Below are 18,744 nucleotides of genomic sequence, written 5' to 3'. Positions count from 1 at the left end.
CTCCCAGGATTAAATTGAAATAGTACATTCTAGAAACAAAAATGACACGAACAAGAACAGGCTCTAAATATTTACAACTGTTTTTAATACTTGTCAAGCCAAAAGTGAAATTGATAAATTCAAGAACATAATTGTTTCAGGTTCAATCTACAAAAAATGCACACAAATAGGTGAATTCCCGATATGTATAAATTCCTCCATGGTTTGGACAAAATGGCGTGTTCCGCAATTTATTTGAAATCTTTAACTGTTATGATAGGAAAACTGCTATTGAACCAAACATTCAAGAATATAATAAACACAAAGACAACATTTCTAGGCTTTCCTCATGTGAGCCATTTTGGAGAAAAGACAAGAAGAGTTAGATTTATAAAATTAATAACTTTAAGATAATAATTAAATAAAAAAATCATAAAAACAAGCAAAATTTGTAAAAACAACATAAAATGTATTAATTAACCGCCTTTCTTTTATTTTAACACCTTAAATACTGTGTTTTAAACACTTAATCTGCCACTAGCTGACATAAGCTCAGTGTATAAATAAAATGAACTGATTTGAAGTTTTAAGAAAATAAATTCCTCGGTAAAAGAGAGCCATGCCCTATTTGAAAAAACATTATAGTGCAAGTTGATGATAAATATTATATAGTACAAAACTATGATGCTTTTGCAACTAAAGAGAGTCTGGCAAGAAGCTGATAAAAGAATGAATATTCTCTAAACACAAACAAAAAGCATTTTCCATCTTGCATTTTATTTGGAAAATAATGCGGGACCAATCATTAACTGATAACAAACATTTTGTTTTGCCTCTGATCATTTACTAAAATTCTGTTGCTTAAAAGTTAACCATTACCTGCCCTAAGTTAATCTTCCACAGCCCTTTTACATTCTGGAAAATACATATATTTTTTACTTTGTATAATTTCCCCCTAAAATTTATACATGTAGTTGATGTCTACCTTATCAAATTGTTCAAGTTAGTTACCAATCTATACTTCAACTCTATATCATTATGTGAACTGCCTAACAAAGAGAAAATAAACCATCAAAATTACATATGAAATGTTAAGTGAGATCAACTCTTTGGAAAGTGGTGTCAAATATTTAAAGGCATTTAGATTTATTGCAATTAAAAAAGAGGCAGTTACTTGTTGCATTATTTCATCTAAAATTTAAAACAATTTAATTGTAAATAAAATTTGAATTGTTATTGTAATGAATAAAAATAAATCTACAGAAAAAATATTATAATTTTTTGTAAAGTTCATACTGCCAGCAGTGTGAACTATTATGCTGCAAATTCTGTAACAGACATCTAATAAAACCCAAAGTTGATTACAGCTTATACATGGTTCAATTAAATTACTGACAATATTTTAAACAGAATTAAAACCTACTAAGATAAAGGTTTGACACTATTTCAAAGCCATTCTTGTAAAAGAACTGAACCAAAGTGAGTGCACATGAAACATACTTTTAAAAACAGATCCTCACCTTAGTTTTTTTAAATACCAACATTTTGAAATCATCCAATATTAACAAAATATGCACATGATACCTCTAACATGTGAAGAGATTTATATAATATTGGATGGCCTTGAGTGTGATACAAGAATATATTGCTCGAGCTATGACAATATTGAACGAGTCGGAGACGAGTCCGATATTGTCATAGCAAGAGCAATATATTCTTGTATCACACGAAAACAAAGCCATATAATTTTATTATAATATGATCTTAAGTAGTGGTAGTGGTAGTATCGTCAGTGATCACCTTTCAACATACATGTAAATCATAGAACTAATCATAAACTACATGTATTAATAAAGTTTCATAGAATTTGTTTAAAAAAAAAAAAAACAGTATTGAAGGCCTTACTGCTTTAAAAAACCTGCATAAAACTGCTTTAAAAAACCTGCATAAACAATGCTATATTCTAAGCAGTACAACACTGGAAGACAGTATAAAAGACAATGTCGGCACACACATGGTTCCAAAAGAATGGTGGGAATTGACGAGATGAACAAAACCATTGACTCACCGCCTCTTTGGTTTATTCCGTAATAGATATACAAATTACACACCAAGTTCCTTCGTAATCAAATATAAAATCACACAGTAGACCTCTGATTAAGTATGCATTGCTTGGTTTATTTTAGCAAAGAGCCATTTGAAAATAGAAAAAACTTTTTCAATAAGATACTCTCAAAAAAATATCTTTCATGAAAAAGAATCATCCGGAAATGATACGTTTCATATATACAAATCTGATGGTAAATGAATCGGGAACTCTTTGGGAAATGCTGTTGAATTTATTACATAAATCTTTTGAATCTTAAAATGTAATTTGATTTACATAGAATTAAGAGTGCGGACAATCTCAGTCAATATCTGCACTCACACAAAATAGAGCTTATTATTTACATGATATGCTGCAGACAGCAAAAGAATAGAATTTGTGTCAAATTTCTTTGACAAATCCTGAGGGGAAGTTGAACTTCGGAGGAGGAAGGTCGTCTCACGTAAGGCCACATTCTTTCTCATTGTAGTCTCGGAACATGTGGAGGGTGAACTCGTAGCATGTGATCAGTATTGCACTGGCCGGTGCCGACATTGCAACCCTAGGTCCCACACCTGAAATGAATGAGAAGAATTAGGTCAAGAACAGTGAAACATTGAGAAAGGGGATACGATATCAAAGGGCTGAACGAACCTTTTTTTTTCTTCAAATTGGCAACAGTAATACTTTTCATTTGAAAAATTTGAAAGAAAATACATTAATAATGATTATTATTCCTTAATTCTGTATATAAACAGATAAAGATGATCTCTAAATGTTTGACTACTTTTATTTATCAAAATTACATTTGATATGGCGGGAGGGGAGGGAGTGTGGCCTTTGTGCATCTTATATTCTTACCAGCAAATAGTCCTTTGATGCCAGACTGAGCCCGTATCTGCTGCATCATGTAGAATGTATTCTGTCTGGTCTTACTCATTGCACCTAAATGATGTAAACAAACAAGAAAGTTAAAGATAACATATTGCATGGAAATACATGCCAAGTTGCTGACCAGAGCCATCCATATAAAGAGTTTGGCCTATCCAGTTCTTCTACGACACAATATGGCGAACGTGGCTTCCTTGGGCAATTCCAAACAAATATATATATATATACCATACTGAGTCCAACTGGAATCAAGCTGGCCAAACTCTGTGTACAAATGGATTTGATGCTGACATTCACTGTCTTCGAATATATGTTATCAGAATTTTGCTTACTGATACAGAAGATTTGAATTATTAAATGGTCATGTTGAGTTGTGATAATGACAGAAATATATATTCCCACAGGACCACATGAAACTGAACCTGACCATTCAAGAGTACAGAATGATGCCTGGTAAACATTTTTTGGGAAAAGGTGGATAACTGCTGACAAGTGAGCAAAGAAAAATTATGCTTTCGTTCATATGCACACAACATAATCTTTGAGTCTATAACATTGTTGCACCGTGAAGCTAGAGTACTTCTGAACAAAGTTGGCTATGCTTTTTATGCTAAACTCGATTCGAGCAAACGTTGTTATGGTTGATATGAGACATAGGGTATGTTTATGCTCAATTTTGAAGGCAGAATGAGCGATTTGAAACGCTCATCGTAAACGCTCATCGTAATCGCAGTTCCACGATGTACTGTTTATGCTCACTTCTCTGGCTCCTCCAGGCATGATTCTGGCTCAGAGCCAGAATCATGCCTGGAGGAGCCAGAGAAGTGCAGTGCAGAGTCTGCACTGCGCATGCTACGTTGACCCCATTGAAACGCGTTTACAAATGATTGTGCGTTTATGCTCCCCCAGAATCGCTGATCCAAAACGTACTTTTTTGTGAGTTTACGATCGGTGATTATGATCGCCGTTTTTCTGTGATGCAATGAGTAAGGACGGGTAACAAATGCCTCATTCTGGCCAGAAAAAGCTGAGCATAAACGTACCCATAGTTTCTCACTTCTGGTATGTCCCCATTACTGGCCAAATACTGCCCCAACCCCATGGAATGACCCGTGAAGCAATGTTCCCCTACACTGAATGACGTCCAATGTCGTCCATGATTGTGCCTAATGAAGAGGCCCAACTACACGCTAACCCAATTCCACTGACATGAAAGCCATTCTGAGAAGTTTAACCGACCAAATCACGTTCACCTAGTGTGTCTGATCTGGCAGTAAGGCATGAGCATAATTCTAGTGGGATTGCCCTTATGCTAAGAAGACACTGTCTTACCATTATATACAATGGTATACAACAACATTTGCCTTTTGATCATAAGTCTATCTATGAGGGTTTCTGCACAGTGTGGGAGGAAGGTCACCCTCAAATTTCTGACATCGTATTGGCGAAAGGGTGAATTAATGTTGTGATCTTTGTAACTGCAGAAGTTTAATAATGTCTGTTTATCCGATTATTATCGGCTTTGAGTGCAGTCAAAATTGTAAGCATAGACCTCCCCTTGAAAATGGTAGATCCAAATATATGTAACGGTGATCCAAGGTTTGCTCTGGATTTATTTCGTCACAGTAAATACTGTAGGGTTCGAGCTGGTGTTGTGAAAAGATATTAGGTTAGATTAAGATTTAAGGTTGGGTTAGATTTAGGGTAAGGTCCCGGGTAAAGTTAGCAATCCAACTATGTGAGACATTGACCACAGAAGAATTGCCACTGGAGCATGTTTCAAACAATCGCAATTACAGAGGAACAGACAGCTAAAATGAATTTCAACATACCACTTGTTACATCTCCAATTGCAACCTGTTTGTTGGTCTTCACAACATCAAAAGGTGTTGTAACTATAGATGCAAACTAAAACAAAACAAAGAAAATATGCAAGAATGTTACAAAACAATTGAAGAAATTGAGATCAGGTGCTGTTTTACCGCAGTGACATTGTTTGCAATTCTAAAAAAACACTGTCAAAAATAGACCTGCAATATAGAGCAACATAATGATGCTGATCATAACATTTTGACAAAATAAAATGGAAAAAACAATAACTTACCGGTATGTGTCATCTTAAAAACACTGCTTCTCAGATATTATCCCTTTTTAAATTTCATGAAAGTTTGGTTTATTCTTACTAGCACATGAATAGGCATGTATACAATGTCGATATCACTGGTAATTACCTAATGCCAATTCAGAATTTTAGCTATACATTTGCAGTCCTTGGTTGCTGCTTCAGAAAATAGCTTAATTCAAAATCTTTTACTTGTTTACTCTGCATATGTGTTACAACACATACAGTTAAAAAAAGGGGAATATGGCACAATTTAAAAATAACTATATTCTTACCACTCCTGATGCTGTTCCAGCCCAAAAGGTCATTGCCAGAGTTGCTTCCGACACATCATACACCTTCATGACCTGAGTCTTGAGCAGCTCATAGTTGGTCCAATACAGGACTAAAAGAAAACAGATTAATGTCTTATTAAATCAGAGTTCAATACATTTAATGAATATCACGTGCTGGTGACTCAAAAAATTCAAAGTGAACAATCTGGTCCCTTTACCTGTTAGATATGATTTATTTTGGTACAGCACATAGTTCTCACAGAGACTAGTCAAAGTATTGTGAAGTTTACTATTCAGCAAGTTAAGCAAAGGGACAGGTGCATATTTTCACATTTAAAATCATAATGTAGAAGCTTGTGAGTCTGAAGACAAAAAGGAAAACATATTGAAACATGAGTATTCAATGGAACTTCTTTCTTTGGCATTTCATGACATTTTAAAATCATTACACCAGTACTAGAACTGACAGTGATTTTCAAAATGGACATATTTTGTTTTCTTTCTAGTCCTAACAAATAAATCATAAAAAACAATGCTTTTCTACAATTAAGACTGCTGCACAATGCCCAACCAGCATAAGATGTGAATACATTATGAGCAGACAAACACTCCTCTCCTGTAGTCAAGAAAAAGAGATTCTGGGTTTTCAGGCTTCTAGTTTAATAACTAGTTGCAAGTAATTTTATGTGGAATACCTTCAAGAAACCACATTCAAAATGTTACTGAATCAGAAGGGCAAACATGGCTACTATGACCTTCCTACATACAGATGAAAGTGCTTGCAAATGAATTGAGCATAATCAAAATGACTAGCCTAGCTTACAACATCGCCTAACAAATGTGTGTTCCTTACAATCACCTCTTATAAGCAATACAATACAATATTGGAATGGTCCTAGCGGGGATTTCTGGTAAGTGCTTGTGATCATGTGTTATGCAGCCAGAGGACAGCCATGAGACTAACAATGTCGTTTTCATGGACCTTTTGAACAGTTATCTGTGTTCGTTAGACCAATTACCCACGCTACAGACACGCCAGTCTTCTGATATCTTTTCTGACTGTCCACAAGATGGACATTGTTGGTCTTGTAAACGGCTGGTCTCATGGGAAGTCTGTCTACTGGGATGTCCCTAATCCACTCATTACTCACTTGCATACAGTACATCTCTATTAGAGTATAATTTATTCCACATGACTGGTCAATAACCGGTGCTCAACTTGGCTTTTTCTTTGGCTGGAAGGCTTAAAAGCCATGGCATTCATTTATATACTCTATAACCATTTAAAAACGTTTGTAAGATACAATTTTCAATTCTAAAATTTCAATCTCTTTCAAAAATGTAGCTGTGGCGAGGTCCTGTGGTGCACAATGGGGGTAACTCACTTGCATAAGGTACATCTCTCAGGATCGTTGATCCAACACCCCTCCAGAGAGAGAAGACACCTTCTGCTTGGAATCCAGATCTCAGACAGCGCCCTAGCTCGGGGTAGGTCAGGTACTGAGAATAAAGCTTGGTCCTGATCAGGTCTAGAGGGCTTGTCAACACAATCGACATGGCTGATGACAAAATGAACATATCAAATCACAAATTTAGAGATGAAATTGTGTGTTCAGAACAGGCTTTAGGTCTGTGTTCTGTATTAAAATATGTAAGTATATGAGCTGAAACTCGAGACAGACGAAATGGCAAAGAATAGAATGACAATGCATCAAGTACCCTTACTCCAGTGTATGTGGACTAACTTGAGCTCCAACACTTTCTTTCAATAGCAAAGCACCCCCTCTCAATCTTGCTAAGTTGGCTTCCTCTTCCTCTCCTCCTTTCCCCTCTGTCTTAAGATTTAATTTTAATTTTAATTTGACCTCTGTGAACTTTGTGGTTTGACCTGGTTACTCCAAAATCGATTAAAGTTGTCCTCCTATGGTGATACATATTATCACCAAGGTTGAGCCTCATATCTCTAGATTTTGCAATAACAAGGCTAATAGCTGGAATTTCAGAAGTTGACCTCTGTGACCTTTGACCTAGTCACTCTAAAATCTAATCAGATTGTGCTTTTTTGGTGATACATCAAGTTTGAAGTTAATATCTCAAGTGGTTCTTGAGATATCGCATTAATGAGAAAGAGGAACGAAAGTACGAACGGACGGAAAACCCGAAAAACATAATGCCTCATGCACCACCTTCAGTGGGCGGAGGCATAGATAGTAATGTTCATGCATTTGAAATATTATACAAGAAACTCATTCTTCACAGATTTCATAACCCGATAGGCTTTGATGGCTAATTATGAAACCAAAACATAACCAAGGCCCAGTTTAATAACTTGATGTCAACAACAAATACAGTAACTGTTATGATTACTGGATGATGTGAGCAAATTTGATATGTGGCACTTGTTCCTGATTTTTTTATAAATAAAACAGGGCCCAGGTCCTCCTTCCTGCATGACCTTCGGCCTAGGGTGGACAGTGTAACATATCAGGACACCGGAAGGAAAGAAGGAAGGGAACCAATGGGTGAGAGGATATCATGGTTTGCTATTAGACCTATTTAACATCTACACTTAGGATATATCCTCCCTTGAACTGAACAACCTCGTTCATACCTGACGTACATGTAGTAAACTGCCCAACAAAACTGCTAAAGTGATATAAAAAACCATTTCACACATAAATCCAGCTCATGCCCTATAGAAATGTCAAGTATTGGAACAGAACCTCTGCTTGGGAAATATTTTGTATGGATTATTTACCAATTCATGTCTCATGAAATATTTAAACAAAAAAAGGGAAATACAATTAATACATATGGATTATGCAATGAAATTTAAGCTTAACTATATCTGTGGCCCAATGCTCATTCATAAGAGCTTAAATGGCTTTCCATAAATTGACTTTATATTCCTCAAATGTACTTTCAAGCTAATTATCAAAGTTGGAAGCTCCTTCTCACTTGTAATAGTACAAGAAGGGATTCTGACGGACTCCCACTACAATACTAACATAAAATAAATGTCAAGCAATAACATGTCTCCCACATCAAATCGATTTTTCACTGTTTACAATTTACCAAGTCTGAAGTAGGTAAACTAATCCTTGGAAAGCTAGAACAGCAGGCTATTAGTCTACAGGACTTTTCTATACTTTGCACAACAGTGTACCAAGAGAGCACAGTTTCAGTTGAGAACAAGGAATATCAACTCTGTGTTAACATCCTAACAGTAGGCAAGTGGTAAATACGGGTGCAGTTTATGCCTGATTTTTGCTATTTGTACAGAGAGGCAGTAACAGACGTAGCTTTAGGACTCTCATTCTACTTACTTCTCCCAGTACCGCTGGCAAAGATGGTGATGAGGATGCTCTTCAGGTCACTGGAGTGACTGGATTCAAAGCCTAGCTGACTCTTCAGACCGTCGTAGACAGTGAAATACATCACGTTGGCTGGAATTCGCATCATTCTAGGATAAGATGGGCCATGTCATTGAGATTATAATACTCTTTCAATCTGTTTCTTATTTAAGTGTAAAAAGATTATGAATAATACATCACAAATATTCAGAAGGTTTAATTTCAAGAAGTGACTGGATTTGAACCCTAGCTGACCTTCAAGACCGTCATAGACTGATAACAAACCAGGTTGCCTGGTATCTACATCAATCTGGAATAAGATGGACCATAAACATTGGCTCATATTCATGAAGGTGGACTGAAAGTTTGTTTAACTTAGTCCAACGATTAATGGAGAAGCCATGTCTCAAAGTTTCATCAAAGAGGGCAATTTTTAAATTGCCTGTAAAACCGAAATGATAAGGCAGACGACATTTACATTTACATATATGTAGCAAATAGCATAATGTTCCTTCCTTTGAGTTGAGAATCTAATAATGATCGGTCTACAGAGAATGTGCGATTCCTGTTTTCATGAAAAAATAAGGTCATGTCTCAAGTTCAATGACTGGTTAAATCCTTCCTGGAGGATTGGCAGGAAATGCTCACTGCTACTCTGATCTATAGCTTAGAATCATGGGATGGAGACTTGCTGCTAGGGGCAACAAAACTGTCTAGAAAACAATTATTTAGTACAGTTTAGTGTAGCTTAGTAAGTCCTTGGGTTTCTGATAATCTTTTGCTTAATTGCTGCTGATTTTTTCATTCAAACTAAATAACTTTCCTAAGACACTCTTGTTTCTTGCTCATTGATGAAGCCCAATTGAAGAAATAAACAACAACAAAGAACAAAGAAAGTTAAAAAAGTTACTAACTTTTGCTTATTAATTATGCCTAACTAACCCATCACAAAAAAGTGGGGGGGGGGGGGGGGATTTAATAAACTAAAATGTAACCATTTTTCGTTAGTTGCTCTCCTTTCTCATCAGAAATCACTCAGTAATCAGTAAATTCAATTTGTACATTGTTCTTGAAAACCAAATTCTCACCATTCCCTAAACTATACATGAACAGCATGGACTATTTAGGGGATCGGTTGTGCAGAGACATTGATGGACTATGCTAAATATTATTGACAGTAGCCTATACTGCAAGCGGTATACATAGAAACATGTAGGTTTTTATCAAACTGGTAGGCCTACTTACAATGTTGGAACAAGACCACTCCACAATCTTGTGAAACCTTCATTCCTTATGATTGATCTGAATCCATCCTGAGATTGAGAAAAAAGAGTGAAAGAGAAAGAGATAGAAAGAGAAAAGGGAAATGAGAGATAAAGAGAGAGAGAGAGAGAGAGAGAGAGAGAAAGAAAAGGGAAATAGATAAAAGAGAGAAAGAAGAGAGAGAAGAGAGTGGAAGATAAAGAAATAGAAATAAGAGGGTGCGAGGGAGAGAGAGAGACAAAAAAAAAAAAGAGGGAGAAAGAGAGAGAAAGGGGAGCAGAGTGAGGGGTAGAGGAGGAGACAGAGAGAGATTGTATGGATGGAAAACAAATTGTGTCTTTCATTAATAAGTTTATAGGGCTAATACAAAGTAACGTTCAAAGTTTTATCTCTTCCATCTTAGTATGAATTTCAAAGCCCTGATTTACTGACTTACCAATGTTCTATCTTGGATACCCAGCAGAACTTAAAGATCTCCAGATGACTGCTACAGGGTTCTAATAAGTTTTCTCTAAGAGAAAGACTTTGAATCGATCTTACTTTATTTGAATCCAGCTTCATAACTTTCAAATCACTTCTTCTATACATATGAAATTGGCTTTATACATAAAACTCATAAAAAGCCTTATATTTGGACTAAGTTTCTTCTTCTTTGTTTGTTACTGAAGATAAACAATATGATTTCTAGATTTGTTAGTGCATACATGTACTTACAAAAGTTCCAGTCAGTCTGGCAGTCTTGAGCTGGTATCCTTTCTCACTTAACGAGGATGAGGTGGCAAGATCTCTGTAGATTCCTGAGATGGGTTTGGGGGACATTCTCCCTACCTGGTTTGAGTGATTTCCTGTTGAATTTCCATCTAAAAAAGATGATTCGAGAGGTTTCTTTTTCTCTAGCTTCGATTTTCAGGTTTAAATTGACAGAAATATATTAACTGGTACTGAGTGATGAAAAAAATTAAAAAATACACAACACAAACTTTGTTCATTTTCAATTTATGACTTCCAAATTGCAAGAAATCAAAATGGATCTGTTAAGCATACACATTTGTTTTAGTCCATTTCATTGAATTGATACTTTGAACAAACAAGAACACTCACAAAAACATGTGAATTCAAATTTCTTTAACCCAACTTTAGTAAATTGGTACTTTATCAAACAATTATTTATGTGTTGAATACTAGTCATAGAAATGTGGGCATTTAAGCCCAATGCACAAATAATATTTTGCTATTTTTGGAAAGAATATGTAAAAGTGATCAATGTTACTATTTACATACAACATTTATTATCAAGCACTAGCTGTAGCCCAGGTATATCCAACTAATAATATTGGCAGATGGCCAGTAGGGTGGATTTCTCATAAGATCACCCCTTCTCCTTGACCTTCACTTGACCTTACAGGTCATCCTTACTTAGGGTTATGAATCCTCTATGGAATATCAGGTGCATGATTATGAGGTATGACTTGGTATGGATGCCTCATATGAAAATGTTCATGGCAACTTTAATAGAATAAAGCATCGTCTTACAAGCCTGTGTGTGAAGTAGGCTATGCTTGTCTTCAATATATAGCACCATGCATGGATGATCAAGACCTCATGATTTATATTGCTAAAAAAGTACATCTTAAAGTTTACCAATCACCAAAAATATTTGTTTTCTATGGGTTAGGAAGTATAGCCTATTCAAAATATGAGCTTCAGATATTGATTCTATAGAAAAATGTTGCAAGTTTACATAATCTTACAGTTGACAAAATATGGAACTTGTGAGTAACCTACATGTACTTGACCGCACACATACAAAATACAAACTGGCATATATAGAATAAGGCTTGCATGAACCAAAGTCTGACTTGACTTCCATGAGGGGGGGGGGGTAATGTTATTCTTTATTTTCTTTGTTACCATCCCTTAGCTCACAGAATACCTGCTAAAGGTTGTTGAGATTAGTTTACTGTATATTCTTAGGTGAACTGGTAAACTTTAAAATAATGTTCAGTCCGATGTTTTTACCTCATATTGAGGCAACTGTGATGAGAAGATACTTACTATTGGTTAATAATTTGCACTGAGCTTGGAGTCTGACCTTTACCACATCAAGAGGGTTCACTGGGGAGAGAGAAATAAAAGAGAGAATAAAGAAAATAAAGAAAGAATGCATATAGAAAAGGAGAGAGAAAAATACGTATAATGAGAGAGATAAATACAGAGAAAGGTAGACGGATAGAAAGAGAGAGAGAGAGAGAGAGAGAGAAGAGAGAGAGAGAGAGAGAGATAGAAGAGAGAGAGAGAGAGAGAGAGAGATGTGGGAAAAGAATTGATATGGATATTGGATAAGTACAATAATTACAATTTCTGTTGAATAAAGAGACAATATACCCTAAATTTGATGATTCAACTTCAATGAAATTATGAAATGTACACATGATGCATTTAAGGACGGTCATTGAAAGCTCTCCATGTACAGGAAGTATGCCATTTACAGCAATGGTGTATCTAGCAAAGGGTGAAGAAATGCACCCTGTGCTGCCCCATAATAATCCCAATCCAAGGTCCATGGGAATAATAGCACTTCCAGGAAGTCTTTGAATGGTGCTACCCAGATTCATCATCCCTACCCCCACCCCAACACACACCATCCTGTCTAGAGAGGATTTCACCCACCCCCCCCCCCCCCCCCTCCCTCACCTCCCTACATATCAATATCTGGATAACCCACTGATACAATAAATGAAATAAGAATTTGATGGTAATTGTACACTGCCTAGAATAGAATAAAATGGATCTGAACATGCAGTACCCTATTCCTATTCAGCTCCCTAAACAAAAGAGGCAATTCCAGGTCAAGTAAACACCCACAGAGAATGAGAACCCAAACAGTTGCTATTGTTTACTTCAAGATAATTATCTTCGTCAACTGAGGTCACCAGATATTAAAGCAAGAGATGGTGTCAGACGGCCCAAATATTCTATTTAGTCAACAAATATATAATAGAAAAACAGTACAATGAAGGCCTGACCCCCCCCCCCCCCCAACAAAAAGTGAAGCTTCTGAAAGTCTGCAGTGAATGTCACAGACTTTGTAGAGAGTGTTGAATTTCATATCCGGAACTTGAGGAGGATCAGGAAGTTCAGTATGTACTAGTTCAACAAAAGTAAGGCATGAGACTAGAGACTTGTTCATATCAGGTCCTTGTTCATACTGTACATACAATTCTGGCCCTGTATTACCTGACAAGCGAACAAAAATATCCACTAGTTGGCTTATAATAATAACAAAGCAGATCACAGGAAAATATTGGGAGGATCACAATGACTCATAACTGTTGAAAGCTCTGGAACTGCACAATTGAGACATGACTGCACAGTATCAGTGTACCGGTAGACTGTTATGACACTGTACAGCCAAAGATAATTATGAGAAATTTAAAGTTTAGAAAAGTGTCAATTATCCTAATTATGGTGCAGAATTACAGATTCAAGACTTATAAGTACATTATAATACCAGTATTCACAAGATAATTTGAATTTTGAAGCTCACTGGTATGGGATCTACATACTCTATACCACATGTGATTACCTTCTTGAACTACACGTAGCGCTTCAATTTCAAAACAAACACTGCCACAGCTACTACAATGTTGAAAGCCAACACTTCTCTTGGTAAACAGAACATTTATAAATATTGATCAGGATTCAGTTCCTCTGTATGCCTGCAATGCTAGATCTACATGTACTATGCACCACTACAGGCATACAGTAGACCAATAGGCCTCTATGCCTGTAAATGTGCGCTATGTCCAGCTAATGTCCAGCTACTAGTAGCCAGTACATGTATTATGGGAACAACATTTAGTGGGGAATAAGATTCTTAACTGGAAACTTTGTTGAAGTATTTTCTTCATGGTACACTGAAGTACTGTAGAAGCTCTTGCTGTAGACTTTAGACAGAAATAACTGTCTGATGTGGAGAAACTCGTTTACAAAACTGTATTTGTCATCTTTCCCCATAGGCTGACAGATGGCATATTATTAAGACTTTCCTATACCAGACAAGGCAACTGCCCCCCCCCCCCCCCCCAACTTCAATGAATCTAGATCAACTAGTTTAATTATCTTTTTATGCCAAATTAGTGAAGCATAACATTATGTACTGCTTACCTAACTGCTCTACTTTTGAGTTAAAAACATGCATGCAACTGCTTCTTTCACAAAAGAACAGTACACAATTTTTTCTAAACACAAACTCTGACAATGATGATTACAATGTTTACAAAATATTCTTGGAACAAAATTCTATAACTGATCATTAGGCTTATTGTACAAAATCAGGAAGGATACATCGTCTGTTTATAGCCAGAAGGGTGTTAACTCTATTTCAAAGTATATGAGTTGACACCCCTATGGCTCTCTCTCTCTCTCTAAAAAAAAACACAACACACTTATTATATCAGTAGCTTAAAGCCATTTTATCTCAAAGCGTAGATACCTCATTATTGTTGCCATGCAAGGACACATATCACATGGCTAGGAGTGTGCAGTCAAACTACATGTATTGACTTCTTATTTGTCCGAGTCAGAGAATCAATGGACTGTACCATTGTTTGGGTCATCCTGCTAAGCACATGCGAGGTCACTTGTTCTAAGAACTGACCAGACTGATATTACGCTTTACCTGCAGTACAGAACATGATGGATGCAGATCTTCCATTCCTAATACAGTACGAATTATGTAGCCAGTTTGGAAGGGGGGGGGGGGGTGAGAGAAAGTGGGAGGTGGGGATGAAGTAGTACTGCATGAAAACTGAAGAGTGCATATTGCATGGTCTGCGTTTTCCAGGTGCCATTACAAGTTTTTTTTCTTTTTAACCAATTAAATATCAGGTAGACCTATAACAAGGCCTCTGTAGTCCGGTCACTAGTCAGTCTTTCAAAATAACAAAAACAAACTATTTCCTCACCACAAGCCAGCAATCTGAAAACAAATTTTCTTCAATATGGTACAATTAAGAAGTAGATAAACCTACCTATTACTTTCTTGTGAGGATATTGCCTATTTGGAGGATATTGCCTATTTGGAGCCAAAAGGGATTTAAGTCTGTGTTTAAGTATACATGTATGATGTATATGAGTAAGCACCTTTCTGGCTCCATCAACACAGACAATTCTGTCTTTTGATGCTGCATAAGGGAGATGGGAGAGCATTAGAAAAACTGGTAAATTACCTCCTAATAATAATTTCTACACCTCTTAAGTCTTGAATCAATGTTCACATGGATGGCTTTGAAGTTTAATCCTCATTCTACATTCATTTTTTTTTTCTCTTGTAAGTTATCTTTATAGATGTTTTTCTTCTTATGGAAAATATTCAAAATTTTCTAAACTTCACAATTAGATCTGCATGCATGTCTGACTTTAACCTATCCAGGGTGGACTTTCGACACTATTTCTCTTCTTTGATGGTACATGTATATCAACCAAGTGACAGGTTCCCTGGTAATGATTTTGAAATCTAATATATCAGAAATCATATTTAAAAGAAGATAATTCTTTATAAGAAAACTAGCTATCTTCCATATTGAAGTAAAGTATACTCACTTGTCACCGACATGAAAACTGTCCCAACTCCAGAAGCAATTGACCTTTGCAACGGTGTGATATCATGGTGATGGTGATGATGATCAACATATCTGTGATGGATATTTTTCTCAGATTCACCGCCACTGGCCTTTGCAATTTCCCCGACAGCAGCAGGTATGACGGCCTGATGTTGAGGGGATTTCCTTCTCACATTTTGAGGCTCTGTAATTGTCTTTCTGCTACCTCCATGCACTAGCCCAGGCTGCCCAGGATGATGATGATGGACTGATTTACCTTTGGCTAGTTTAGGTCCGGTCGGTGTACCTCCAGCTCCATCAGTCCCCGTAATACTCCTGTTTCTAGGGCGTGTTGATGAGGGCAGGGGATGCCAGTGTAAATGGGGCACGCTAGCCGCTGCAAAACTTCTCGAGTTTGCTAAGCGTGACGAACTTGTCAGGTCCATTTTGATGCCTCCTTTCCTCACGAAGAATTCTTCTCCAACGCTGCAGCAAGTATCCAGATACCATGAATTGACGAAAATCTCTCAAAGTCCTAAGGCAATAATCAACTTCAAGACTCCAGAGTCTATCAGAATGATGGATTTATATAACTTAAAGCCATGACCTGCAAGTTGAAAATGTGATATATGGAAAAGATCAATCGGTGTAGCGGTAGACGATATTTCAGTTTACCAGAGCGGGAGCAAAACTTGTGTCAGTTGTGGTCAATTATTCACAAACTCACGTAACATCTGTTGTTCCGAGTGTAACCATGTGTAAATTAAGATTCTTCTGTACAATGTGTATGTTGGTGGTGCCGTTTTGCACAAGGCAAAACGGCAGTGGCCTCCTCCCTCAGTTATTCCATCTCAGAAATGTCTGTAGCAATGCTCTCTACTATGCACGCTACATGTGCATTGTAAACAAAGGCACGAGGGATTGTTTACATCCTCAGTACTGAGATCGTTGCTCTACTACGCATGCCCAGTAGATGACGCATTGGAGATGCGCGCTTGTACCCTGGGCATCTAGGTACGTGATACGTGAGGTCTATATATGGCGTGATCATTAAAGGCCGAGTACACTCCAAAATAATTTACTTTGAATATATTATTGATTTTTATATAAGTAGTTTATCAAAATTCACACTATTCATGATTTAACTATAAAAAAATAACTCTATATTAATTTTTGCCCTGAACTTACACCAGCATCCAATTTATATTAATAGGTTTTTGTGTGGATGCACTAATAGGGCATCCATACAAAACGTATTAGATCTAATATAAATTGGATGCTGGTGTAATAAGTTCAGGGCAAAAATTGGAAATTTATATTATCCATGTAAAGAAAACAATTAGTGGATAGTGAGGCAATGAAGTCACAGACTCATGAGTGAGTTACCAAATTGTCTTGTAATTTTCAAGTTTTCATTCAGTTCAGTTTCAGTTCATCAGTTTATTCATGTCATTAAAAATTCACAACTTTCATATTAGTTATCCGATTTTGCTCAAACTTTTTTTGATTGGTGTGTCTGATCTTTCTGCTTCTATTGAAAGTAAGTTAAAGACGAGTTAGCCAAAGTAGATCGATGCGAGCGCATTTGATTTGAAAGGGAAGGGGAGAAAAGGGGGGGGGGGGGGGGCAATTTGCCTTCCAGCAAATTTCGGACCAAAACTGAGTTTTTAGTCAAATTTGGAAATCTAAGACATCATTGCAATGAATGATTATCAAACTACAAATAAAACCTCATCGACAAACACAAAATCTGCAGTAGGCCTACTGTCGCTAATATGCAGTTCGTAAGCGCTCCGGGGGAGAGGGCATGGGGCACGGCAGTGCCTCCACTTTTATAGGTACCCCCAAAGTGATCCTTTTTAACATTAGACAAGTGCCCCTTTTCCTTTGTAAGACTGCCCCTTCCCCTTCTGACAAGCGCCCCTTTTTCCTTTGATAAGTGCACCAACATTTTGTTCATAACATCCCCTTCACTTTCTCATAAATGTCCCTTTTCATCTCGTTAAATGCCCCATTAAAATCTGATAATTGCCCCTCTTCCTTCGACAATAATTGCTCATTTTCCTTTGCAATACGTGTCCCTTTTCCATTCTCATAAGTGCCCCTTTTCATCTCTGGTAAGTGGTAAGTGCCCTCTTTCAGGTACGAGATAATGTACCGACTAATAATGTAATGAACATGTACCGACGGTTGATAATGATGCATCGAAACTTTGAAAATCCATAAACTCTTTCACGGATTGTTCTAATTTGTTCAAACTTAGTTTGTTCTTCTTAATTAAATAAACAGTCTGTCTGACTTGCATTCTTCTTTAATTTAAATCATAGACAAGACTAGCGAGTTTTTCTTAGCTCTAATTCAACCACAAAAATTATCTTTTTGAAACCTTTTCTTGTTTTTTGTTTTTGTTAAGGGGGGGGGCCCCACGAACCCCTAGTTTGTACGGTCTTGCTTATTCAAATTTGACACTCAGTGTTCATTATCTCACAAAACATTATTTTGTGTAGCGCCCTCTATTACAAATTCAACAGTGTCTTGTACTTGTTTCACGTCAAAAAAGGAAATTGATAACCACCTCCTTGGTAGTGTGATCATAATCATGATGATGGAGGGGTATATACCAATGTATACAAATTGTGTATGTTCACTTACAGGTTTCCCTTTGGCTTTGTGGTATGCCCCTTTTTTGGTCTCCAGAAAGTTGGGCGTCCCCCCCCCCCTCCCACTGTGGAAGACGCTCCGCCGCCCCTGCGTGAAGCATAAATTCATATAGGTTACTCTTAATTTTGGAAAAATGAACAGCATTCTGATTATGATCTGAATACAATCTAATTATAACTCCTATGCAAATATGCTATTATGATCAGCGCACTATAACTGATAGAAAGAAAAAAATATTCGTTAGGAAATATTATTGTTTCTCAAAATGCTATACAGAACTTATGCTGTTTTTTTTTTTTAATCCCACCTATACAAACCCCGACTTTGAATAATACGGGTAAACCGGGCCCCCGTATACACCGCCCCCGTTTCCTTTCCTTAAACCAAGAAGCTATAAAAGCTCTCATAAAGTTGACACGTCACACATATTTTTGTTATATGGAAACCTGTAGGTGCAGCTATTATAGGACCAAGGATCTAAACCAAGGGTGTCGATTTGTATCCGTGGTGG

At 36.8% G+C, this 18,744-nt stretch overlaps 1 protein-coding gene across 1 annotated transcript; it reads right to left on the bottom strand.

The window, feature by feature from the left end:
* Positions 1–63: 63 nt before the first annotated feature.
* On the bottom strand, positions 64–16,487 carry LOC579323 (solute carrier family 25 member 40). The gene is made up of 10 exons (XM_030973375.1): positions 15,574–16,487; positions 12,025–12,084; positions 10,684–10,829; positions 9,952–10,019; positions 8,680–8,816; positions 6,739–6,912; positions 5,354–5,463; positions 4,789–4,864; positions 2,927–3,010; positions 64–2,640 (listed from the first exon to the last, which is right to left on the bottom strand). The coding sequence occupies exons 1-10, from the start codon at positions 16,016–16,018 to the stop codon at positions 2,525–2,527; spliced, it is 1,416 nt and encodes a 471-aa protein (XP_030829235.1). The 5' UTR covers positions 16,019–16,487; the 3' UTR covers positions 64–2,524.
* Between the last annotated feature and the right edge of the window lie 2,257 nt (positions 16,488–18,744).

This window comes from Strongylocentrotus purpuratus, unplaced genomic scaffold (assembly GCF_000002235.5).
Source record: "Strongylocentrotus purpuratus isolate Spur 01 unplaced genomic scaffold, Spur_5.0 spur5_scaffold_6, whole genome shotgun sequence".
NCBI lineage: Eukaryota > Metazoa > Echinodermata > Echinoidea > Camarodonta > Strongylocentrotidae > Strongylocentrotus > Strongylocentrotus purpuratus.
The sequence above is the reverse complement of the archived record's forward strand: the minus strand, read 5'-3'. Positions and strand labels throughout refer to the sequence as shown.